The sequence below is a fragment of the Macaca nemestrina genome, chromosome 2 (assembly GCF_043159975.1).
Source record: "Macaca nemestrina isolate mMacNem1 chromosome 2, mMacNem.hap1, whole genome shotgun sequence".
Lineage (NCBI taxonomy): Eukaryota > Metazoa > Chordata > Mammalia > Primates > Cercopithecidae > Macaca > Macaca nemestrina.
In genome coordinates, this window is record NC_092126.1 from 96778489 (window position 1) to 96804054 (window position 25566).

At 42.3% G+C, this 25566-nt stretch overlaps 1 protein-coding gene across 15 annotated transcripts in view; it reads left to right on the plus strand.

Annotated features, from left to right (window-relative positions):
• The window catches only part of LOC105480599 (kelch-like protein 24), a 176217-nt gene that overhangs the window by 112724 nt on the left and 37927 nt on the right, over positions 1 to 25566 (plus strand). For 11 of the 15 annotated variants that reach the window (XM_071091344.1, XM_071091346.1, XM_071091343.1 and 8 more), the window contains 7 exons: positions 623 to 667; positions 5282 to 5462; positions 7341 to 7583; positions 9809 to 9970; positions 12464 to 12567; positions 14788 to 14895; positions 15690 to 15872. In XM_071091344.1, the coding sequence (XP_070947445.1) occupies positions 623 to 667; positions 5282 to 5462; positions 7341 to 7583; positions 9809 to 9970; positions 12464 to 12567; positions 14788 to 14895; positions 15690 to 15872 (1026 nt within the window). The remainder of the gene's footprint in view (positions 1 to 622; positions 668 to 5281; positions 5463 to 7340; positions 7584 to 9808; positions 9971 to 12463; positions 12568 to 14787; positions 14896 to 15689; positions 15873 to 25566) is intronic. The other 4 variants (XM_071091347.1, XM_071091355.1, XM_071091348.1 and 1 more) reach the window with 3 other exon arrangements.

Consider the following 25566-nt stretch of genomic DNA (forward strand, 5'->3'; position numbering starts at 1 on the left):
TAACATTCCCTCAGTTTATATTCCTCTCTCGAAAAGCAAATTATGATGCCAGTATATTTGAAGTCATTAGCATTGCCTCTACTGCCTATATTTTCGTTCTTTTTTTTTAAGTGCTTAGTAAATACACTCCAAGTATATAATTGTGTCCAAGAATGTATGCATTTAAAACATGTATAGCCTGTCATTTAAAATATCTGTACATAGTCTTTGTAAACCTCATCTGTGTGGCTGCATGATATTTCAGAGATTGATGGTCCATGGTTTACTTACACATTCCTTTATTCTAGATTTTTATATTGTTTTTAGTTTGGTTATAGATAATGCTGCAGTAAACATCTTTTTGTGTAAAACTTCCTCCATTTTTACATTGTCCTTAGAATAGGTTTTTAAAAATGTATAATTTATATTAAAAATATAGTAACTATATGTCTGAGATTTTTATTGATTTTTTTTTTTTTTACTCAATTTTTTTATTGAAGTGGTGAATTTATATTTTACGTTATGAAAGAGTTGATCCTATGGTATGAAGACTTGCAAAAGAGCTGTAGGTTAGATTGTATCCTTTGATAATATGTAAGTAAGTGCAGTGAAATTTAACACTCTCCCTTTTGTCTTTCCATAGCTGGATAGAACTTATACTGGCTTGCAGACTCTTGGAGCAGAGACGGTAGGTTTTTCTCCCTACAGTATTATCTGGGAATGAGTAGGATGAAAGTTGATCTTCATTTTTGTTTGTTCATTTGTTTGTTTGTTTGTTTGTTTGTTTTGAGACGGTGTCTTCGCTCTGTCACCCAGGCTGGAGTACAGTGGCATGATCTCGGCTCACTGCAACCTCTGCCTCCCAGGATCAAGTGATTCTCCTACCTCAGCCTCCTGAGTAGCTGGGACTACAGGCACGCACCACCATGCCTGGCTAATTTTTCTATTTTTAGTAGAGACGGGGGTTTCACCATGTTGGCCAGGCTGGTCTCGAACTCCTGACCTCTGGTGATCTGCCCGCCTTGGCTTCCCAAAGTGCTGAGATTATAGGTGTGTGCCACTGCTTCTGGCTCATCTTCATTTTTAATTAGGGAAAAAATTAGTGTTCTTTTTGTTTTGTTTTTTAACTTTGTCTTTCTGTGTTAGTCCATTCTCACACTGTTATAAATAACTACCGAAGACTGGGTAATGTATGAAGAAAAAAGGTTTAATAGACTCATAGTTCCACAGGCTTACCAGGAAACATGTGGCTAGGGGGCCTCAGGAAACTTACAATCATGGTGGAAGGGCAAAGGGGAAGCAAACACCTTCTCATGGCAGCAAGAGAGAGAGCGTGAAGTGGGGTGTGCCACACACTTCAACCATCAGATCTCGTGAGAACTCACTATCATGAGAACAGCAAGGGGGAAATATGCCTCATTATTCAATCACCTCCCACCAGGCCCTTCCTCCAACACATGGGAATTACAATTTGAGATGAGATTTGGGTGGGGGCGCAGCAAACCCTCCCCTCCTCTTCCCTTCCCTTTCCCCTTCTCCTTCTCCTCCCCTCTTCCTTTTCTCCCCTCTTCTCCTTTTCTCTTTTCTTTTCTTTTCTTTTCTTTCTTTCCTCTTCCTCTTCTTCTTCCTCTTCCCTGTCTCGTCTCGTCTCTTCTCTTCTCTTTTCTTCTCTTCTCTTCTTTTTTCCTTTTCTTTTTCTCTTCTCTTTTTTTAGTTGAGACAGGGTCTCCGCTGGAGTACAGTAACATCATGGCTAACTGCAACCTTGAATTCCTAGACTCCAGTCATTCTCCCACCTCAGCCTCCCAAGTAGCTAGGACTGTACACCTGCACTACCAAGCCCAGCTAATGTTTACATTTTTTTATAGAGAGAGTGTCTTACTATGTTCATAGGCTGGTCTAGAATTCCTGGCTTCAAGCAATCCTCCCACCTCAGCATCCCAAAGCACTGGGATTACAGGCATGAGCCACTGCACCCAGCCTTGGTTCATATATTTTTTTAAAATTGTGGTTAAAAAACATGTAACACAAAATCTACTGTCTTATTCATTTTTCAGTGTACGGTCTGGTGGCATTCAGGGCATTCACGTTATTGTGCAGCCGTGACCATAGTCCATCTTTAGAATTGTTTTCATCTTGCAGAGCTGAAACTCTGTACCCATTAAACGATGACTACCCACTGCTCCTGCCCCCCAGCACTGGCAACTGCTGCTCTGCTTTCTGTCTCTGTGAATCTGACTACTCTAGGGTACCTCATATAAGTGGAATCATACCGTATGTGTCCGTTTGGGATTGCCTTATTTCACTTTGCATAATGTCCTCAGATTTCATCCGTGTTGTAGCATGTGTCAGAATTTCCTTCCTTTTTTAAAATTTATTTTTATTTATTTATTTATTTATTTATTTATGCTCTCTCACCCAGCCTGGAGTGCATTCATGGCTCACTGCAGCTTTGAACTCCTGGGCTCAAGTAATCTGTCCTTAACCTGTCAGGTAGCTGGGACTATAGGCGTGTGCCACCATGACCAGCTAATTTATTTACTTACTTGTTTATTTTTTGTAGAGACTGGGTCTCACTGTGTTGTCTAGGCTTGTCTTGAACTCCTGGGCTCAAGCCATCCTCCTGCCTTGGCCCCCGAAAATGTTGGGATTATAGGCATGAGCCATTGTGCCCAGCCCCTCTTCCTGTTTTAGGCTGCATGATATTTGCATTGTATGTATAGACCACATTTTGTTTATCTGTTCATCTGTTGACGGACACTTGGGTTGCTTCCATCTTTTGGCCGCTGTTAATAGTGCTGTTATGAACGTAGGTGTACAGGTATCTATTCAAATCCTTGCTTTCAATTCTTTTGGGTATATACCCAGAAATGGAATTGGCTGGATCCTATGGTAATTCTATTTTTAAAGGAACCACTGCTATATTTTTCGTGGCGGCTGCACCATTTTACATTCCCACCAGCAGTGCACACGTATTTGAGTTTCTCCACGTCTTCACCAGCATTTGTTAATTTGTTTGTATTTTAATTTATGGTAGTTATTCTAATGGTTGTGACGTGGTATCTTGTGGTTTTGATCTGTGTTTCTCTAATCATTAGTGATGTTAAGGATCCCTTCACGTGCTTGGTGGCCATGTGTTTATCTTCTTTGGAGAAATGTCTATTCAAAGACGTTCAGAAAATATCTTTGCCCTTTTTTTTTTGAGACGGAGTCTCGCTCTATCGCCCAGGCTGGAGTGCAGTGGTACGATCTCGGCTCACTGCAAGCTCCGCCTCCCGGGTTCACGCCATTTTCCTGCCTCAGCCTCCCTAGTAGTTGGGACTACAGGTGCCCGCCACCATGCCCAGCTAATTTTTTGTATTTTTATTGGAGACGGGGTTTCACTGTGTTAGCCAGGATGGTCTCGATCTCCTGACCTCGTGATCCGCCAGCCCTGGCCTCCCAAAGTGCTGGGATTACAGGCGTGAGCCACTGTGCCTGGCCTCTTTGCCCTTTTTTTTTTTTTTTTTTTTTTTTTTGAGACGGAGTCTCACTCTGTAGCCCAGGCTGGAGTACAGTGGCCGGATCTCAGCTCACTGCAAGCTCCGCCTCCCGGGTTCACGCCATTCTCCGGCCTCAGCCTCCCAAGTAGCTGGGACTACAGGCGCCCGCCACCTCGCCCGGCTAGTTTTTTGTATTTCTTAGTAGAGACGGGGTTTCACCGTGTTAGCCAGGATGGTCTCGATCTCCTGACCTCGTGATCCACCCGTCTCGGCCTCCCAAAGTGCTGGGATTACAGGCTTGAGCCACCGTGCCCGGCCGTCTTTGCCCATTTTTTAATTAGGTGGTTTGGTTTTTGTTGTTGCTGGGTCACAGGAGTTATTCATATATTCTGGATAGTAACCCCTTACCAGATAGATGATTTGCAAATATTTACTTCCATTCCATGATATATTTTTGCCTTTTCACTCTGTTGATTGTGTCTTTTGATGCACAGGAGTTTTTAAGTTGATATCCCATTTGTCTGTTTTTTCTTTTGTTGCCTGTGCTTTTGGTGTCATACCCAATAAACCATTACCAAATTCAGTGTCATGAAGCTTTTCCCTTATATTTTCTTCTAGGAGTTTTATTGTTTTAGCTTTTATGTTTCATTCTTTGATCCCTTTTGGGTTAATTTTGGTATATAGTGTAAGGTAAGGGTCTAATTGCATTCTTTGGCATGTGGATATCCAGTTTTCCTAGCACCATTTGCTGAAAATACTGTCTTTTCCCCCACTGAATGGTCTTGCGACCCTTGTCAGAGATAATTTGACCATATATGTGAGGATTTATTCTATTCCATTGGTCTGTATGTCTGTCTTTGTGCCAGCAGCATACTGTTTTGATTACTTTAGCTTTGCAATAAATTTTGAAATCAGGAGTCTGAAACCTCCAACTTTGTTCTTCACCTTCTCCCCCTTTTTTTGTTTTCATGATATAATATCAGCAATAACCATTTAATCAGAGTTCACTAATTAAATCTTACTCTGTCTAGAGAAATCTGCTATATTATATCAGAGGGTACTTACTGAGCACTGGTCCAGGTGCTGGGAATACAGAAATGAACACGGAAGCTTCTTCCTTCAAAGAGTCAAATTCTTAGCTGGGCATGATGGTGGGCACCTGTAGTCCCAGCTACTAGGGAGGCTGAGGCAGGAGAATGGCTTGAACCCGGGAGGTGGAGCTTGCAGTGAGCTGAGATGACACCACTGCACTCCAGCCTGGGCGACAGAGCGAGACTCCGTCTCAAAAAAAAAAATTTCCATGAAGTTCTACTGACATTTTCTAAATGTGGCATTGAAAATGGGGAGGGTAGACAGTAAACACAGAAGCAAATAAAATTACTGCAGTTACAAATAAGTGCTGTGAAGATAAGAGTAGCTGGGGGATAAGGAAGTAGCTCATGCTTAGGTGATTAGGCATGGTCTCTCTGAGGTGGTGTACTTCATTGAGTCCTGCTGGTGAGAAAGGCAGCCATGCAAAGATTTGGAGCAATAGTGTTGTAAGGAGTAGCAACAGCAAAATCAAAAAGCCCCAATTTGTGAGTGATTTCACTGAGATTTGTATGTTAAGCCAGATTAGATTTTCACTGAGGTATGTATCTGTTAAACCAGATTAGATTACCTTCTAGAATAAATCCTTTAGGTCCTCAGATTGAAATTGCCTTTGAAGTGTGATTAGAAGTTGTCTCTCACATCCCTGAGATCGCATTCTTAGACAGAACTTGAGCTTTCTGTGACCTTGATGATGGACTCATGAGCCTGATTGTTGCCCAATTGTCTAGGTAGTAGATGTTGAACTCCATCGCCATTCTCTGGGAGAAGACTATATATATCCTCAGTGCTCGGAGTCTGATATCTCTGATGCCCCTCCATCTTTACCTTTGACCATTCCAGCCCCAGTGAAAGCTTCTTCACCAATAAAGCAGTCACACGAGCCAGTACCCGATACCTCTGTGGAGAAAGGTAATACAGCAGTTTTCTTTGCATAGAGTTGTTCTGAGGCATTCATTCCTTTCCCATTTGCTGCTTTCGGAGACCTATAGTATATGGAAAATAACTTTGCCATAAACAGACCATGCTCCCTCTACTGCACAGTTCTGTTATGAAAGCCAAATCTCCACCCTTGTCAAAAATATTTTTCCGGCTGGGCTCGGTGGTTCACACCTGTAATCCCAGCACTTTGGGAGGCCAAGGCGGACGGATCACGAGGTCAGGAGATTAAGACCATCCTGAGTAACACAGTGAAACCCCGTCTCTACTAAAAATACAAAAACTTAGCTAGGTGTGATGGCGGGCGCCTATATTCCCAGCTACTAGGGAGGCTGAGGCAGGAGAATGGTGTGAAGCCGGAAGGTGGAGCTTGCAGTGAGCTGAGATGAGACCACTGTGCTCCAGCTTGGGCGACAGAGCAAGACTCCATCTCAAAAAAAAAAAAAATTTCCGTGAAGTTCTACTGATATTTTCTAAAATGTAAAAACCACTAAAAAAACATGAGATTTTTAAATTTATTTTATTTTATTTTGAGATGGAGTCTTGCTCTGTCACCCAGGCTGGAGTGCAGTGGTGTGATCTCACCTCATGGCAACCTCCATCTCCTGGATTCAAGCAATTCTCCTGCCTCAGCCTCCCTAGTAGCTAGGATTACAGGTGCCCACCACTGCGCTCGGCTAATTTTTGTATTTTTAGTAGAGATGGATTTTCACCATGTTGGCCAGACTGGTCTCGAACTCATGACCTCAGGTGATCCACCCACCTCAGCCTCCCAACGTGCTGGGATTACAGGCATGACCCATCACGTCTGGCCTAAAACAGATTTTTATCAGTTGATAATTCCTTCTAACGTATTACAGGAGGACTTTATAGTTCAGCTTCTGATTGTGTGAGCAAGAAACTTGAATATTAAGTACCTGATTTTACTTAAAAAAAGATTCATCACCAACAGTGTATTTTGACCATGCCATTTTTAAATTTAACAAATATGTAAGTGTATATATATTTAAATGTGCCCATATATAAGCATAAATGATATAAAATTGATCTTAAATGTTTTATTTCTAAGCTTGTATTTTAAGCTTATATTTTAATGTGATGTTAGTATTATAAAATCTCAACTTTATTCCTCTTTAGATTTCAATTGCATCTTTTTTATGGGCATTTATAAGACAGGAGAGGGCCTGGGCGTGGTGGCTCATGCCTGTAATTCCCAGCCTTTTGGGAGGCTGAGACTGGCGGATCACCTGAGGTCAGGAGCTCAAGACCAGCCTGCCCAACATGGTGAAACCCTGTCTCTACTAAAAATACAAAAATTAGCCAGACATGGTGGTGCATACCTGTAATCCCAGCTACTCAGGAGGCTGAGGGAGGCATGAGAATCGCTTGAACCTGGGAGGCGGCGGTTGCAGTGAGCGGAGATCACACCATTGCACTCTAGCCTGGGTGATGAGTGAAATGATGTCTCAAAAATAAATAAATAAATAAGATAGGAGGATATCATTCATTAGATTTCATGAATGTTTTCTTTTTAAGATTTTTTTCTTCTCTAAACAGTTTTTCAGTTTATATATTAAAAAATGGAGGAACATAAGGACTTGTGTTCTTTTTATGTTATATATGGTTTATAGTTAATAATGTTTTCAAGTTTCTTTAAAAAAGCACTTTAAACATTATTCTAAGCATATATATTTTTCACCGAAAATATGAAGGGATAATTGATTGTATTTATTTTGCTACCAGTACATGGTTTAAAATGGGTGTTGAAATAATGCATTTTTATTCTTTTTCCACATGGTAAGGTTTTATTTCAAAGCGATTAATGACTTGCCATTTGCCTTTCATCTCAAGCAGGATTCCCAGCTGGCACTGAAGCTGAACGACACGCTCCGTTTTATTCTTTGCCATCTTCATTGGAAAGAACACCCACCAAAATGACAACATCCCAGAAAGTTACCTTTTGTTCTCATGGCAATTCAGCTTTCCAGCCAATAGCATCAAGCTGCAAAATTGTGCCACAAAGTCAGGTTCCTAATCCTGAGTCACCTGGAAAGTCCTTCCAGCCCATCACCATGAGCTGCAAGATTGTGTCAGGTATGCAGATGTGTATGTGGAGTTGACTGGATGTTAAAATTGTTGGAACAACAAAACAAAATACTGTGGCTTTTTTTCTCTCAAGTTTTTCTAAGAAGTGTTTCTTTAACAAAAGGAAGTCTATCGCTGTTGATTGCAAAACTGTCACAAGGCAAAAACAAAGCTCATTCATATGGAAATGAATGGAGGAAATAAATGAAACTGAAATGGTCAAATTTTTGTCTCCTAGAATCACCAGAGGTAAAATGTTTGCTAGCAAATATGGCTGAAACTACAGTGTAGGAATCGTGTTTGGGGATTATATACATGGAAACCACAGTGACTAGTAATAGAAAAAGTTTAGAGGCCTTCGGCGTGGAGTTAAGCTTTAAGGGTTAGAATTGGGTGGGAATTGAAATGCTTTATTCTCTCTGTAACCACATGAGAAAATTACTCATTCCTATTGTCAGTAGGTAGTTCCGAGTTGTCTTTTTCACTAAGGTTGGATTATCCTTTGTCTTGTGACAGTTTCACATATGTTAAGTAAAATTTAGTAGGAATACATACTTTATGGTTTTGACTGTTCCACCTTAGAACAAAACATATTTGTTAAAAGGCAATTGAAAATATCCAGGAAGTGTGAGGACTTCTGTACAATACTTAAATGAAGGGGGGAAAAGGGAATGTTTGGTGTTATAAGTAGACAGCTAAGCAGAAATATGATCCAAATCTTTGAAATTGATGAGAGATAAATAGCTTCTAATTGGTAGGCAATTTTTTTTGTTTTTGTTTTTGTTTTTGTTTTGAGATGGAGTTTCACTCTTGTCTCCCAGGCTGGAGTGCAATGGCACAATCTTGGCTCACTGCAACCTCCGCCTCTCGGGTTCAAGCGATTCCCCTACCTCAGCCTCCTGAGTTGCTGGGACTACAGGCACACACCACCACTCCCGGCTAATTTTGTATTTTTAGTAGAGATGGGGTTTCACCATATTGGCCAGGCTGGTCTTGAATTCCTGACCTCAGTGGATCCACCCACCTCGGCCTCCCAAAGTGCTGGGATTACAGGTGGGAGCCACCGCTCCCTGCCATTGGTAGGCAATTTTACCTACCAGGTAGGAAAATTTTGGAATTTACTACTTCAGAGGTAGAATAGGCCAAACATATAAATTGATTTGAAGTTTAGAGAAGTTCATGGATGGTAAGTTTGATCAATAAAAGACAGTAGAGGATGTTTAAGTGTCAGTAACTTTTGAGAGTATTTTGCGGGAACACAAATCTTTCTGGATTATGACTGTGACATAGTATTGACAGAGACTTTTGCTCTGGGTAGGTGAATTTCATATTTTCCTATTCAAAACAAGACACAAGTTTCTTAAATCTTGCTATTTACTTACTAATGTCCTTCCTTCCTCCCTCCCTCCCTCCCTCCCTCCCTTCCTTCCTTCCTTCCCTCCCTCCCTTCCTTCCCTCCCTCCCTTTTCTCTTTCTTTCCTCTTTCTTTCTTGTTGCCCAGGCTGGAGGGCAATGGTGTGATTTCGCCTCACTGTAACCTCCGCCACCCGGGTTCAAGGGATTCTCCTGCCTCAACCTCCCGAGTAGCTGGGATTACTGGCATGCGCTACCACACACAGCTAATTTTGTATTTTTAGTAGAGACAGTGTTTCTCCATGTTAGTCAAGCTGGTCTTGGACTCACAGCCTCAGGTGATCCACCCACCTCGGCCTCCCAAAGTGCTGGGATTACTGGCATGAGCCACTGCGCCTGGCACTTACTAATTTTCTCCCTAATTTTAGTGTCTTCAGGTATAACCAGTACTATAACAGCCTGCCTGTGGTGTTAAAAGATTTATCATATCAAGATTCAGCAGTTAAAAAAAAGATTCAGCAGTTTTGCATTGCTGTGTAAAGCACTGCTTTCTCAACTGTAATGTGCATACCAGGAGATCTTGTTGAAGTGCAGATTTATGTTCAGTTGGTCAAGGATGGGACCATAAAATCTGTTTCTTACAGTTTCCTCAGTGATGCTGATGCTGTTGGTCCAAGGATAAGGATGCAGAGCATGAAGCATACATCCTCTGCCTCCCCTATACCCCTGTTGCTGCTCAGTACTGGGAGCATGCAGTTCCATTTTATTTTCCCAATGTGTTACCTTTGTCCTGGTGGCACTGACCTTCTTCCTTGTCCTCGACATCTTACATGAGTTGAATATGTGTATTTTGTTTCTGTTCTCCCTTTTTAATTAATAAGGTTCCCCAATATCAACTCCAAGCCCATCACCATTGCCTCGAACCCCGACTTCCACTCCAGTTCACGTGAAGCAAGGCACTGCCGGCTCTGTTATTAATAATCCTTATGTTATCATGGACAAGCAGTCGGGGCAGATGATTGGAGCCAGCACTCCCAGTACAGGTGTGTATGTGATCAATATTTGTACAATCCAAAGGGTTTGATCTTTTTATTTTATTTTATTTTATTTTGAGACGGAGTCTCGCTCTGTCGCCCAGGCTGGAGTGCAGTGGCCGGATCTCAGCTCACTGCAAGCTCCGCCTCCTGGATTTACGCCATTCTCCTGCCTCAGCCTCCCGAGTAGCTGGGACTACAGGCGCCTTCCACCTCACCCGGCTAGTTTTTTGTATTTTTTAGTAGAGACGGGGTTTCACCGTGTTAGCCAGGATGGTCTCGATCTCCTGACCTCGTGATCCGCCCGTGTCGGCCTCCCAAAGTGCTGGGATTACAGGCTTGAGCCACCGCGCCCGGCCTGATCTTTTATTAAAAACGTAATCCTGCCGTTACTTGATAGCCATGTAATTGGAGAATGAAATCTCCTGTAAACGAGAAGCGAGAATACATAAAAGGAAAGCCAATACTGTTCCTCTGAGGGGAGATTTACTCTCTAAAAGGTGCATTTTTTAGAATTTACTTGAGTTTTCTTTTAATTTCTAAAAATTCAAAATAAGCCGTAATTAATGTTCTTAAAAGAACAGTTGATTTTGTTTTCATTTGGAAGACTTACTCTTTGGGGGACTGTAAGCAATGTGGTTACTACCTCTTCCAAAGAAGCTTTTGCTAACATTGTGGGCCACATACATTTCTCCCCAGTCAAATAAAAAAGTGATACTATTTTCTTCAGAGAAGACCCATTCTGGTTGTGGGAGGAGAAATTGAAACCTTCAATTTTAAAGAGAACTCTAATAGGAAGAAGTCATCTTTGGATTCACCGTGTTCCTCATTATAATCCCATGCAGCTGTATCATGCTTTTTAGGTTTTTTTGAAATGCTTTCCCTAACATTATTTTATTTATTCCCTTCAGTTAGCCTATATTTATTATTAATTAATTTATTTATTTATTGAGACAGACTATTGCTCTTTCACCCAGGCTGGAGTGCAGTGTTGTGATCTCGGCTCACTGCAGCCTCCACCTCCCAGGTTTAAGCGATTCTCCTGCCTCAGCCTCCCATGTAGCTGGAATTACAGGCGTGTGCCACAACGCCCAGCTAATTTTTGTATTTTTAGTAGAGACAGGGTTTCACCATGTTGGCCAGGCTGGTGTCAAACTCCAATCCACCCACCTCAGCCTCCCAGAGTGCTGGATTTACAGGCGTGAGCCACCGCGCCCAGCCCCGTTCAACCTGTATTTAAACACAAGCTCCTAACTATAAACTTCCGTGTAGCTTTCACTTCTAATTAAGAATGGAAGACAAATGAAATAAAAGGGACAATTATAAGATAATGAGACTGATTTTTTTTGTTGTTGTTTGTTTAACCTATTGGATTTGACACATGAATGTATGTTGGGCTTTTCCAAGCAGTTTTTGTTTTTGGAAAGGCTAAACTTTAATAATGATTATAATTGTGGAATGCCCTTAAAAATTACTATGTTCAAGGCTTACCCAGTATCTTTTGAACATACTTAGGGATGCCAAATAGGTATTATTTCATGACATTTGGTTTTAGGAATCAGCCAGAAGTCTTTGGAGGCAAGTTTGGTAAGTGGAGTAAATGATTAAATACTATTTGGGGTCTTGTTGACTATAGATAATATGACTAAATTTTTTTCGGACCCTAAAGGCAGTTGTACAAATGGAGTATAAAATGTTTAATGTTGGCCAGGCGCAGTGGCTCATGCCCATAATCCCAGCACTTTGGGAGGCCAAGGTGGGCGGATCACCTGAGGTCAGGAGTTCGAGACCAGCCTGGCCAACATAGCAAAACCCGTCTCTACTAAAAATACAAAAATGAGCCAGGTGTGGTGGCGTGCACCTGTCGTCCCAGCTACTGAGGAGGCTGCGGTGGGAGAATCACTTGAACCCAGTAGGTGGAGGTTGCAGTGAGCCAAGATCAGACCATTATACTCCAATCCAGGTGACAGAGCGAGACTTCGTCTCATGAAAAAAAAAAATAAGAATAATAATAATGTTGGCAGCATTTTGGAATAGGCGTAACTTTCTGGTGAAACTACTTTGAAGGAGCTAGCAGAATGCATGTATTCTGGCACATTTGTTAAACAGTATCATTATGTTATAGTATCTTTCATTGTATAAGGAGTAGAGCATAGAAATAGAATACTTTATAGTGTCTTTTATTGTATAAGGAGTAGAATATACAAGAATATGCTACTTTTTATTGTACAAGGAGTAGTCTAAAACAAGTGACTTTACTACTTATTCTTCTGCATGTCCTTACCAGCTTCTTACCTTCTTCAGGTTGAGCATGAGATCAGCTTCACGGGGATGGGTCCTTAAGGGTTTTTTTCCATGCTAGTTTCAGCCTTAACAATGACTTTTCAACCCTTAAAAATGAAAAATAAATAGTGGGAAAGAGGGGAGGATGGTGGAAATGCTTTAAAATTACATTTTGTAAATTTTACTTTGTTTATATTTTAATTGTGCCTTGCTTCTCAGGAAGTCCTACAAACAAGATCTCCACGGCTTCTCAGGTCTCCCAAGGAACAGGTTCCCCTGTTCCTAAAATTCATGGAAGTAGTTTTGTAACATCTGCTGTCAAGGTAACGTTCTTACTGCGTTATTACACTTTGCCAGCTTCTTTTTCTTTTCATTTTTAAAAAATAATTTTTCAAATGGAGTTGGGGGCTCCCTGTATTAACCAAGCTGTATTGAACTCCTGGCCTCAAGAGATCTCCCACCTGGCCTACTAACGTAGTGCAGTTGCAGGCATGAGCTGCACCCAGCCACTTTGCCGGTTTCTGAACATAGTATGTTCAGCCTCAGCAAGAATGTGTCAGTTGATGATGCAAATTTCATAAAATGGAATCTTCAAGCTGTTAGGTGTCTAGACTTTACTACCTCCAGACTTTACTAACTTACTTGGATCTACTCCAGACTTTACTACCTCACTTGGACCTTTTCATAGTGTCAAAAATGCTTCACAGCACCTGTGTCAAATAGTCACCCAGTATCAATTTGAAAACTTACTGTGATAAGATTATTCATTTTCTTATTTATTTGAATAGTTTGTTAAAAATATTTCCTTATAAAAATATTCATCTGACCTCTTCCCTTTTGGACACCTCTTTCTCTTGCAACAGAGCTGCTGTCCGCTCCCCTTTCTTTTGCTTTTTAAACTTTCCACTCCTTAACCCATAAAAAAAAAATTTTTAAATATAAAAACATTCATTTGACAGCACATTCCTGTCTTTTCTGTATTTGCACCACCAAGAAGTAAATATACAAATGGCTCCCAACTTACAGTGGTCCAACTTACAATGTTTTGACTTTACCCTAGTGCAAAAGCAATATGCATTTAGTGAGCCCTCAGCTTACGCTGGGGTTATATTCAGATAAACCCACCATACGGTGAAAATGTGGGAAGTCAAAAATGCACTTTTGGCCTATGATGTTTTCCCCTTATGATGGGTTTATCCAGACATAACCCCATCCTAAGTTGGGGCGCATCAGTGTTTCCTTTTCCGTGTGTTAACCTTTTACCTCCACAGAGTCTCTCCCCTGCTCCCCTTTTTCTGGGTAAGCAATCCTTTAAAATTTACAACTCCAAATATGATCTGACCTGTTCCAGTCAAATGACTAGTGCCTGACACAGCATTTCTTTGATTTAGACGCTAATGATGATACTGAATGATTTTCTGCTCCAGGGCGAGGCTGTTCTCTAAATTCTGTGCAGTGTGTTGGCACTGTTATATGAATGTCTGAATTATAGTAATCTTGAAACTCTTAACTCTCCTGGTTTAATTTTTATTGTTTCTTGGTGATCATTTTACTCTACAGCCTTCAAGGAGTGTTCTTTGTTTCTGAATTTTGACAGATTGCCTCTGAGATTTGCATTTTGTGTTTGAGAATTAAAGAGAAACTACGGAAGTTTTGAATGTTGACTTTTGTTGTCTTTGCCTGTGCCAAATTATTCAAGTTTTTTTTTTGTTGTTTTTTAAGTTTTTATTGAAAAATTTTCCTTTGTATTCTAGGTGTTCATTGAGTAAATTTTACAAATCAATTGTGAGTACTATTAAAAGAGAGTATTTACTGAAACATTGCAGCTGCCCGCTTCTTTCATTTCTTTATTTAGTACCTAGGCTCCAGGGATATAAAATAAACTAAATATAGTCCCTGTCCTTTAGTGGTTTACCAACTATCAGGGAAGACCAATAAAGTCAACCAAATATTAGGGGTAGTAAGTTAGAAGTCTTTCCAGCGTTCAGCAGGACACAGATGAGTAGATTGTTTCCAAGTTACAGCTTTTTTTTGCATTTGGTTTCTAAAGCAATGTTAAAATGCAGGTGTAGAGGCTTGGAAGACCCCAGGGAGTTTTAGGTTGTTTTGTCTTTTGTTTCTTTTCTTTTTTTTTTTTTTTGAGGTGGAGTTTTGCTCTTGTCGCCCAGGCTGGAGTGCAGTGGCGTGATCTCAGCTCACCACAACCTCCGCCTCCCGGGTTCAAGCGATTCTCCTACCTCAGCCTTCCGAGTAGCTGGGACTACAGGCATGCGCCGCCACACCCGGCTAATTTTTGTATTTTTAGTAGAGACGGAGTTTCTCCATGTTGGTCAGGCTAGTCTCGAACTCCCAACCTCAGGTGATCCACCTACCTCGGCCTCCCAAAGTTCTGGGATTACAGGTGTGAGCCACAGCACCCAGCCAGTCTTTTGTTTCTTTATATTGCTAGAGAATGTCACAGGTTTGTATTAAATACAAGTGACTAGATGATCTGAAATCACCCATTTATCCTGATTGTAAAATATGTATTTTTACACACACAGCAGGAAGATTCTTTGTTTGCATCTATGCCACCTCTTTGCCCAATTGGGAGTCACCCTAAGGTTCAAAGCCCCAAACCTATAACAGGAGGACTTGGAGCTTTCACAAAAGTAAGTATGTATTAGGACATTATCCCAGAAGTCATAGTACTTTCTGTGGCATGTTGGAGTTGATTGACACCACCCCTACAACATGTTACTTTTTTTTTTTTGAGACGGAGTCTCACTTTGTCACCCAGGCTGGAGTGCAGTGACACGGCGTCAGCTCACTGCAACCTCCACCTCCTGGGTTCAAGCGATTCTCCTGCCTCAGCCTCCCAAGCAGCTGGGATTACAGGCACGCGCCACCGCGCCCTGCTAATTTTGTATTTTTAGTGGAGACGGGATTTCACCATGTTGGTCAGGCTGGTCTCGAACTCCTGAGCTTGTGATCCTCCCACCTCGAACTCACAAAGTGCTGGGATTACAGGCATGAGCCACCTCGCCTGGCCTATCAACGTGTTACTTTTTAGTAGGTCTCAGCTTCTTATTCTGAGATGTGCTTCTATGTATTTAATGATGTCCTCAGGGCAGCCCTTGGAGTCCAGCAAGATGGGAATTCATGGAGCACAAACAGTGTGTGTGTTTCTCTCTGCTGTCATTTGCCACAGTCTCTAAAACAAGTAACTGTGTTATTACAGGAGCACAGAATCAAGTTCAGATCCTACTATTGGTCCCTTTAATAGCTGGTATGGACTGTGTTTAAGTAGTATGTGTATTTACCCTTCTGGTGGAGTCATTCTTTACAGATCAAGTTTCATCAATTCATTAATCCCTGCAAACAGAAAAGATTCATATATTAGCAGCTTTATAAAATGGGATGTCTATGGATGTTTATTCAGTGTCATGATCATGTTTGTTGCAAGGTGATCATCAAACAGGAACCTGGTGAAGCACCTCACGTGCCCGCAACAGGAGCTGCCAGCCAGTCACCACTCCCGCAGTATGTGACTGTGAAAGGGGGTCACATGATAGCTGTGTCCCCTCAGAAACAGGTCATAACTACTGGAGAAGGGATTGCCCAGTCAACAAAGGTTCAGCCCTCCAAGGTTTGTGTTGGGTAGAGGTGGGAAAGTTCACATATAATTGATGATGTTTGCCTAAATAACTGACAGGTGCTGAAAAGATTCAGGGTGTCAGGGTTGCTGATCCCGTAAGAACCTGTGGGTGAAAGCCCAGCTGGAAAAACAAGTCCATTGGTGTGAAACTCTTCTACTCCTGTAGTAATCATTGGCAAGAGCCGGGTTATGTATTACAAAGGATCCAGGAATGGTCCAAGAGGCAGGGGAACACTGCTGTCTCTGGCAGTGAAGGCAACTGACTCATGGACACAACTTTCTACTTGATTCATCTCTAAAAGGGATCCGCTGTTGTCCTGTTTATTTCTGATAGGAGAATGCTGTAGTTTATACCTCTGATGTTTGGGCTGTTATCTGTTTAATGATTCTTAGCTTTTTGTAGAGTTCATTTTTTTTATAATTTAGAGGTATGGGAGAATTAATGTATTGAGAGAATTTTAAAATAGCACATAGAGGCCGGGCATGGTCACTCATGCCTATAATCCCAGCACTTTGGGAGGACGAGGCAGGCAGATTACCTGAGGTCAGGAGTTTGAGACCAGCCTGACCAACATGGAGAAACCCCATCTCTACTAAAAATACAAAATTAGCTGGGCGTGGTGGCACATGCCTGTAATCTCAGCTGCTCAGGAGGCTGAAGCAGGAGAATCACTTGAACCTGGGAGACAGAGGTTGTGGTGGGCCGAGATCGCACCACTGCACTCCAACCTGGGTGACAGCGAGACTCCGTCTCAAAAAAATAGAAAATAAAAAAATGAAATAGCACATAGAGCCATGTTTTCCTCAGTCAGTTGAAATGTAGCCATGCATCACCTAATCATCATTCTGAGGTACATTCTGAGACATGTGTCACTAGGTGATTTTGTTGTGTGAACATCACAGTGTACTTAAATCTAGATAGAATAACTAACTACACACCTAGGTTGTATGGTGTAGCCTATTGCTTGTAGGCTGTAAACCTGTTCGGTGTGTTACTATTGAATACTATAGGAAGTTGTAATAGGACAATAAGTATCTGTGGATCTCAACATATCTAACAAAGAAAAGGTACTGTAAAAATACACTGTTACAATCTTATGGGACCACTGTTACATAGGCAGTCTGTCATTGACTAAAACATCGTCAGTGTGGTAGATGACTGTGGAATCAATATTGAGTGCTTTTGTATGCTTTGCTTGTATTTATACATTATCTATAATCCACACACAACCCCGAAGGGTGGGGATTTTCACCCCTGTTTTACAAATGAGGAAACTGTGGCTCAGAGTTTGAACAGCTTCCTTGGAGCATTACAGCTAATAAATGACAAAGTGTTTAAACTCAGGCCTGCTAACTCCAAGTTCTCTATTCCAGAACTAATGAAAAATAGTTGTCTCTAACCTCGGTATGCTTTTAGAATATCGGGGTTAAATTATCTCAACCTTTGGCGGGTATACTCTAAAACTATTAAGATATGGGCTGGGCACGGTGGCTCACACGTGTGAGCCACCCATCACTTTGGGAGTCTGAGGCGGGCGGATCACTTGAGGTCAGGAGTTTGAGACCAGCCTGTCCAATGTGGTGAAACCCCGTCTCTACTAAAAATACAAAAGCCGGCCGGGCGCGGTGGCTCAAGCCTGTAATCCCAGCACTTTGGGAGGCCGAGACGGGCGGATCACGAGGTCAGGAGATCGAGACCATCCTGGTTAACACGGTGAAACCCCGTCTCTACTAAAAAATACAAAAAATTAGCCGGGCGCGGTGGTGGGCGCCTGTAGTCCCAGCTACTCGGGAGGCTGAGGCAGGAGAATGGCGTGAACCCGGGAGGCGGAGCTTGCAGTGAGCTGAGATCCGGCCACTGCACTCCAGCCCGGGCGACAGAGCGAGACTCTGTCTCAAAAAAAAAAAAAAAAAAAAAAAATACAAAAGCCGAGTGTGGTGGGTGGCGTGCACCTGTAATCCCAGCTACTTGGGAGGCTGAAGCAGGAGAATCACTTGAACCCAGGAGGAGGAGGTTGCAGTGAGCCAAGATTGTGCCACTGCTTTTCAGCCTGGGTGACAGAGGGATACTGTCTCAAAATCAAAAAACAATGGTCGGACGTGGTGGCTCATGCCTGTAATCCCAGCACTTTGAGAGGCCGAGGCATGCGGATCACCTGAGGTCAGACGTTGAAGACCAGCCAGGTCAACATGGTGAAACTCTGTCTCTACTAAAAATACAAGAATTAGCTGGGCATGGTGGCGGGCTCCTGTAACCCCAACTACTCAAGAGGCTGAGGCAGGAGAATTGCTTGAACGCGGGAGGTAGAAATTGCAGTGAGCCGAGATCGCAGCATTGCCCTCCAGCCTGGGCAACAAGAGTGAAACTCTGTCTCCAAAAAAAAAAAAAGATTATTATATAGATGTTTTTCAGCTTGAAACCCAGCCTACCTGTCTAAGGAAAATGAATTGTTTTGAGAAGAATCCCCCAAAATAGACAAAGATTTTAGATATTAGGTAGAGATTAGGATCAAGTTAAAAATTCATAGTGAGGGCTGGTCGCAGTGGCTCACGCCTATAATTCCAGAACTTTGGGAGGTCAAGGTGGGTGGATCGCTTGAGGTCAGGAGTTCAAGACCAGTCTGGCCAACATAGTGAACCCCGTCTCTACTAAAAATATAAAAAATTAGCTAGGCGTGGTGGTGGGTGACTGTAATCCCAGCTACTCAGGAGGCTGAGGCAGGAGAATCGCTTGAACCCAGCAGGCAGAGGTTGTAGTGAGACGAGATCTTGCCATTGCACTCCAGTTTGGGCAACAAGAGCAAAACTCCATCTCCAAAAAAAAAAAAAATTCATAGTGTTATCGGTGGTTCTAAAATCTGTAAGTTTATTAACTACTTTCTCAGACTTACCTGGTTATAAGAATCATCTGCTTATAGCTACCTAGGCCACCATCTCAAACTTAACGAATCAGAATCTTCTTGAGATCCCTGGGAATCTGGGTTTTTAATTTTAATAAGTGTCCCTGCTGATTCATCTGCTTAGGCAGCAGATTTAGGAATCATGATGCTACAGCATCACATTTGATTTTGAGGCATTTATAGCCAGAATGACTAAGACAGGCATCCCCAGCTGCTTCCTAGTGCTCCCACTGTGGTTCTGGCTTCAGGGGTAAGAAATCTGCCAAAATCCCTTAGTAAATCAGTTATTGTCATCTGAACTTCCTGTTCAGGCTTGTCTTATATGTATCTCAAAATCTGTTTTGCTTCACGTAGGGATATATGGTTTTACCGATTTCTGCTTTGAATCTACTTAGCATTTCTGTTTATGTTAGAAGCTCTTGGATAAGTTAGTTTCCATTTTTTGCACTTTGCATATCGCCAGTCCACTCCTCCAGTGATGCTGAGCAACTGTACTGACGGGTCACATGGCCACCTACTTAATGGTAAATGTAAGGTTGGAGGAAATAGTTGGGTGTGTGCCAGAATGGCCTAAATATAGTTTAAGGGCATCTGAAAAGAAAAACCACAGCAAAGTGTGAAAGAACTGCAGAGAAGCAGTAGGGCATGAGATGATACCACTGTTTATCCAGGAAATGGAATCCATGATTAGCAGTTGACATAAGGAGCTGTCTGTAAGTACAGGCTGTTCCTGGTTATTGCTGAAGTGCATTCCTAGAAACTATGCCAGAGAACAGGCTGGGTGTGTGGTTCATGCCTGTAATTCCAGCACTTCGGGGGGCCGAGGTGGGCAGATCACCTGAGGTCAGGAGGTCGAGACCAGCCTGGCCAACATGGTGAGATCCTGTCTCTACTAAAAATACAAAAAGTAGCTGTGCGTGGTGGCGTGTCCTTGTAATCCCAGGTACTTAGGAGGCTGAGGCGGGAGAATTGTTTGAACCTGGGAGATCAAGGTTGCAGTGAACCGAGATCACGCCACTGTACTCCAGCCTGGGAGACAGCAAGAATCCGTCTTTAAAATATATATATATATATATATATACCAGGAAACAGGAGGGTGGCAAAAAATGGCACTGTTTTACCCTCCATGCTACTTTGGGACAACATAAACACAGCTGATCTTTTTCCTGAAAGTGGGAAGAGGTGCTGCTTTTGCCATGAAAAGGGACAACTGAGGAATAAGTAGTTCCATATTGGAAGGAAGCAGTGTGTTAAAGTAAAAGCAGCATGAGCTTTGCAGTTAGAGCTTGTTGCAAATCTCAGATCTCAGCCACTCATTACTAGTATAACCTGTGCAGGTTCTGAGCCCTGGTCTTTCAGGGTTGTAGAATTAGAGATTGTATATGAAGGACCTACCTAGCACAGCGCAGGTGCTCAGTAAATAGTAACTAATGTGAATATCAGGGGTATCCATGCCTAAGTACCATGGTAAAGGTTATCAGTGAGCACTTAACTTGTAAACAGCCATATTTTTTAATATCTGGAGGGAAAATCTCAGATATAGACTCTTCCCCTTCGGTTTGCTGAAGTAAATTCTGACTTGCCAAAGGTATGTGTAGGAAACAGGGAGGGCAGAGATAAAAACATTTAATCAAAGCATGAATTGAAGTTAAGTGTATAGCAAATATAAAACAATGGGCGTCTGCTTTCTCAAGTTAGAAGGAAATTAGCAATAGAGGATTATTGAATGGGAAGAGAATGAGAAGAGTCGGTAGGTGAATTCAGGCTCTAGGCCGAAAGATGTCTTTTTGGTGGTGGTTGCTGTTGTGGGTTTTTTGTTTTGTTTTGTTTTGTTTCGTGACCATAAGTCACCGTAGTCTCAGCCTCCCTGCGCTCCAGCAATCCCACCTCAGCCTCCCAGGACTACAGGTGACACCACCACACCCTATTAGGTTTTTTATTTTTGTTTTTTTCCCTATATTTTGTGGAGACTGGTTTTCACTATGTTGCCCAGGCTGGTCTTGAACTCCTGGGCTCAAGCAATCTGCCTGCCTCAGCCTCCCAAAGTGTTGGGGTTATAAGCATGAGCCACTGTACCTGGCCAAAGTACGTTGTTTAAGAAAACTAACAAACTAATGTTAGGTAATACTGTCTTATTTAAGAGCCCTTACACCTTCTTAGTGGTGTCCATAATCAGCTGCAGAGTTTTTCCCAACAGAATGCAGACTTCTTCGTTCTCCTGTTTTCCAGAAGGAAGGTAGGGAGGTGGTGGTGGCCATCTCCCAGGCGGTGTGCACATTGTGGATAAGCTCTGCTAGTAAAGACTGCCCTCCAGTGGCTGACTTGGGATACCAGGTTTCTTTTTGAGACAGTCTCACTCTGTCGCCCAGGCTGGAGTGCAGTGGTGCAGTCTTGACTCACTGCAACCTCTGCCTCCTGGGCTCAAGCTGTACTCCTACTTCAGCCTCCGCGGTAGCTGGGACCGCAGGCCCGTGCCACCACGCCCAGCTAATTTTTTTCTTTTTTTTTTTTTTTGAGCTGGAGTCTTGCACCGTCGCCTGGGCTGGAGAGCAGTGGCGCGATCTTGGCTCACTGCAGCCTCTGCCTTTTGGGTTCAAGCAATTCTCCTGCCTCAGCCTCCCAGGTACCTGGGATTATAGGCGCCCACCACCACGCCCAGCTAATTTTTTTGTATTTTTAGTAGAGACAGGGTTTCACCATGTTGGTCGGGCTGGTCTCAAACTCCTGACCTCGTGATCCGCCCGCCTTGGCCTCCTAAAATGCTAGGATTACAGGCATGAGCCACTGCGCCTGGCCTTTTTTTTGTATTTTTTAATAGAGACTGGGTTTCACCATGTTCGTCAGGCTGGTCTCGAACTCCTGACCTCTAATGATCCACCCGCCTCGGCCTCCCAAAGTGCTGGGATTACAGGTGTGAGCCACCATGTCCAGCAGGATACCAGGTTTTACCAGGCTCATGGAGAAATTGTGTGTCATATCCTGAAAACTTTGAAGCAGTTGGCATAAGAAGGGAAAAGCAAGTCGGGTGCATATAATTTGAGGAAAGAAATTGAAGTAGGTCTAAAATGTGTGTATTGTTTTCCTTAAGTTCTTTCTTTGTTACTTTAGGAACATAAAAGATTCTGTGTAATTTAACTTGTGAAATAGGTTATTAAGTTTGATATGTTTAGGAGGTATGAAGACTGCTATCTTAGTTAAGAGAAAAGTTCAGCTACTACAGCAGAGAAACCTGAACACCAGAACCTTAAGTAAGTTTATTTCTCTCACCCAGTCGTCAAGAATCTACATTCCTCCTGCCTTTCCTTTTTTGCTCTGCCATTCTCAAAATTTGACTTTCAGCTTGTGGACTAAGAAAACACTTCATCTCATGCCTCCACGTTCACACTTCTTGCCAGAAGGAAGGGAGCAGGGGGAGAACTGAGGGCAGACACAGCCCGAAAGTTGCACTCACTTCTGCACACATCCCGTTAGCCAGAAACCAGACGGCCACTCCTAGGTCCGGGAGGGCTGGGAAATAAGAGTTGTGATTCCATGTGGCCATTCCCCCAGCTGAAAACTGGGGGCTCTGTTACATGAGAGGAGAAGGAAATAATAGATATTGGGGTTCAACTAGCAGTTTCTGCCATACCCCCAAAAAGTTTTGCTACATTAAGGTTTTTTTTTTTTCTTTTGTAAATATACAGAAAAGTTCTTTATCAGTAAGAAGGGTTTCCATATTTCCACATCACTAGGAGGATGACCTTGCCCTGCTCTGTGGCTACAGAAACTCTACAGGTCCCTGCAGAATGAAGTTCATGCAGTTAGAACAGAGATGTAGGCCAGGTGTGGTGGCTCATGCCTGTAATCCCAGCACTTTGGGAGGCTGAGGAGGACAGATCACCTGAGGTCAGGGGTTCGAGATCAGCCTGGCCAACATGGAGAAACCCCATCTCTACTAAAAATACAAAATTAGCCAGGAGGGGTGGCGCGTGCCCATAATCCCAGCTGCTCGGGAAGCTAAGGCAGGAGAATTGCTTGAACTCAGGAGGCGGAGGTTGCCGTGAGCCAAGATCGCGCCACTGCACTCCAACCTGGGCAACAAGAGCAATACTCTGTCTCAAAAAAAACAAAAACAGAGATGTAGATGTGGGTAATAAGGGATGTTTCAACCAAACCAGGAGAGCCAGGGGGAATTTGTCTTCATTCTAGGTTAACTTGCTTTTTAAAATTGGTTATTTTATTTTGTTTCTTCTTTCCTTCCCTCCTTTCTTAAACATACAGAAAAGTAGAGAGAATATTGTGATGAATCCCACTTGCCTATTACCCAGTTTCAGCAATTAACAGCATTTTACTCATCTTAATTTCTCTTCCTGGAATATTGTAAAGCAGCAGGCAGATCCCAGTGTTGTATAATTCACTCAAGATTAATTTCTGTTTCACCCGCTGAATCCAGAGGTTGAGATTGAGGTCTCTGCCTTGGCCAAATGCGGAAGACAGCCACAAATGTCTGTCCTTTGGCTGTCCTTTGCTGGTCTCCACGTCCCCTTGTGGATTATTATTCTTTAGTTGAAGTGTTGTTATGAACAACAACAGCTGTCTTGTTAGCTAGGCATCCTATTAACTTGTTCTCATTTTGCTTCTGATTTTGGGGGTAAATGTTATCCATATCTATATCCATATTATAGATGAGGAGGCTGATGCTAAAACTCAGAGAGGTTAAATCACTTACCTAGCTACTAACTAATAATAACTAACCTGGGAAACCAGATCTGTCTGCTTACCGAAAACTACACTGTTTCCTCTTTGTGACACTGTGGTTTATAATACTTGATTAAGGTACTGTTTTCTTTTTTTTTTTCTGAGACGAAGTCTTGCTCTGTCACCAGGCTGGAGTGCAGTGGCGCGATCTCAGTTCACTACAACCTCTGCCTCCTGGGTTCAAGCGATTCTTCTGCCTCAGCCTCCCGAGTAGCTGGGGCTACAGGCGCCCACCACCTCGCCTAGCTAATTCCTTGTAATTTTAGTAGAGATGAGGTTTCGCCATGTTGGCCGAGACAATCTCGATCTCTTGACCTTGTGATCCAACCGCCTCAGCCTCCTAAAGCGTTGGGATTACAGGCATGAGCCACCGCGCCTGGTCAAGGGACTGTTTTCTTTACATCAGCTGTGTTATTCGAGTACATGGTAAATGTATTTTACTGTACTCACAGTCTTTGAACAGAAACCATGTACGATATAGTAACTTTTTATTTAAAACTTCCTACTTATCAGTTGCATATGGTTTATCATTTCATTCTACCTTCTGAATAACCTTATTTTAAAATTTAGAAATACTCTAAAATTCCAGCAACATAGGTAGAGAATTAAGTAATCAGTATGCCCATATCCTCCACCCCAAATTTACATATTCATGTTTACTTCAGATCTTTTTTCTCCAAATAAAACGTTTCTGATAAAGTTGAAGTCCACTTTGTTCTTCCCAGAGGCAGCAAGCACTGTCATGACTTTCACTTCATTACATGAATACATGGTCATAGGAAACATAATGTTGTTTGTGTTTTGAAGGTTTACATAAAAGATATTTCTACTTACATTTTTCTGCAACTCCCTTTTCACTTTCTTATTCTTCCACTCTGTTTATACTATTATATCCCTAATGTATATAGTTCTAATTCATTTACTTTTAGTATGACCTTTCATTGTCTGTCTTATGCCACAGTTTGTCCATTCCTCTATCTGTAGACGTTAAGAATGGTGTTGCATGCTGGAGACATTAAGGTTGCTGACAGCTTTTGGTAAAAATAACGCTGTGTTGGACATTGTTGTATACGTTCCCTTGAACACGTCTGTTTCTCTAGGATATACACCTAAAAACAGAGTTCCTACTATATGGGGGTATGTGAATTTTCCGTTTTAGCAGATAGGCCAGTACCTCTCTGGAATGGCTGTCCAAATTTATCTTCCTACCAGCAGTGAGCAAAAATTCCTATTTTCCCCACAGTCTCTAGTAACTTCTTGGTGTTATCAGACTTTTAAGCTTTTTTTTCCCCCAATCTGATGGGTGATCCTGTTTGTCTTTTTTGCCTTAAGAAGGTAAATCATTTACATTTCTTCTAACCTTGTGGAAGTCTGTTCATCTAGTTTCTGGTGAGAAGTTCTTTTTATGAAATAAAGAGCTGAGGAGTGGAAAACACTGCTCCAATTTGCCATTCATTCAGTGTTTCCTTTAATTGAACATCCTATTGTTGACTTTGTTTTAAAAACACTCCTGAGTATTTTCTTAAAAGAATTCATTTTACTTTTGAAACTAGATACTTCTAATTTTCATTATTTGGGTACTGGGGTCTTTTTTTTTTTTTTTTAAACAGTTAAATATTATTATTATTTTTTTTTTTTGAGACGGAGTCTTGCTCTGTCGCCCGGGCTGGAGTGCAGTGGTGGGATATCAGCTCACTGCAAGTTCCGCCTCCCGGGTTCACGCCATTCTCCTGCCTCAACCTCCCCAGTAGCTGGGACCACAGGCGCCCGCCACCACACCTGGCTAATTTTTTATATTTTTAGTAGAGACAAAGTTTCATGTGTTAGCTAGGATGGTCTCGATCTCCTGACTTCATGATCCACCCACCTCAGCCTCCCAAAGTACTGGGATTACAGGCATGAACCACCGCACCTGGCCTAAATATTATTCTTGCTTTTTTTTTTTTTTTTTCCTCAGACAGGGTCTTGCTCTGTCATCCAGGCTGGAGGGCAGTGGTATGATCACGGCTCACTGCAGCCTTGAACTCCTAGGCTCAAGGGATCCTCCC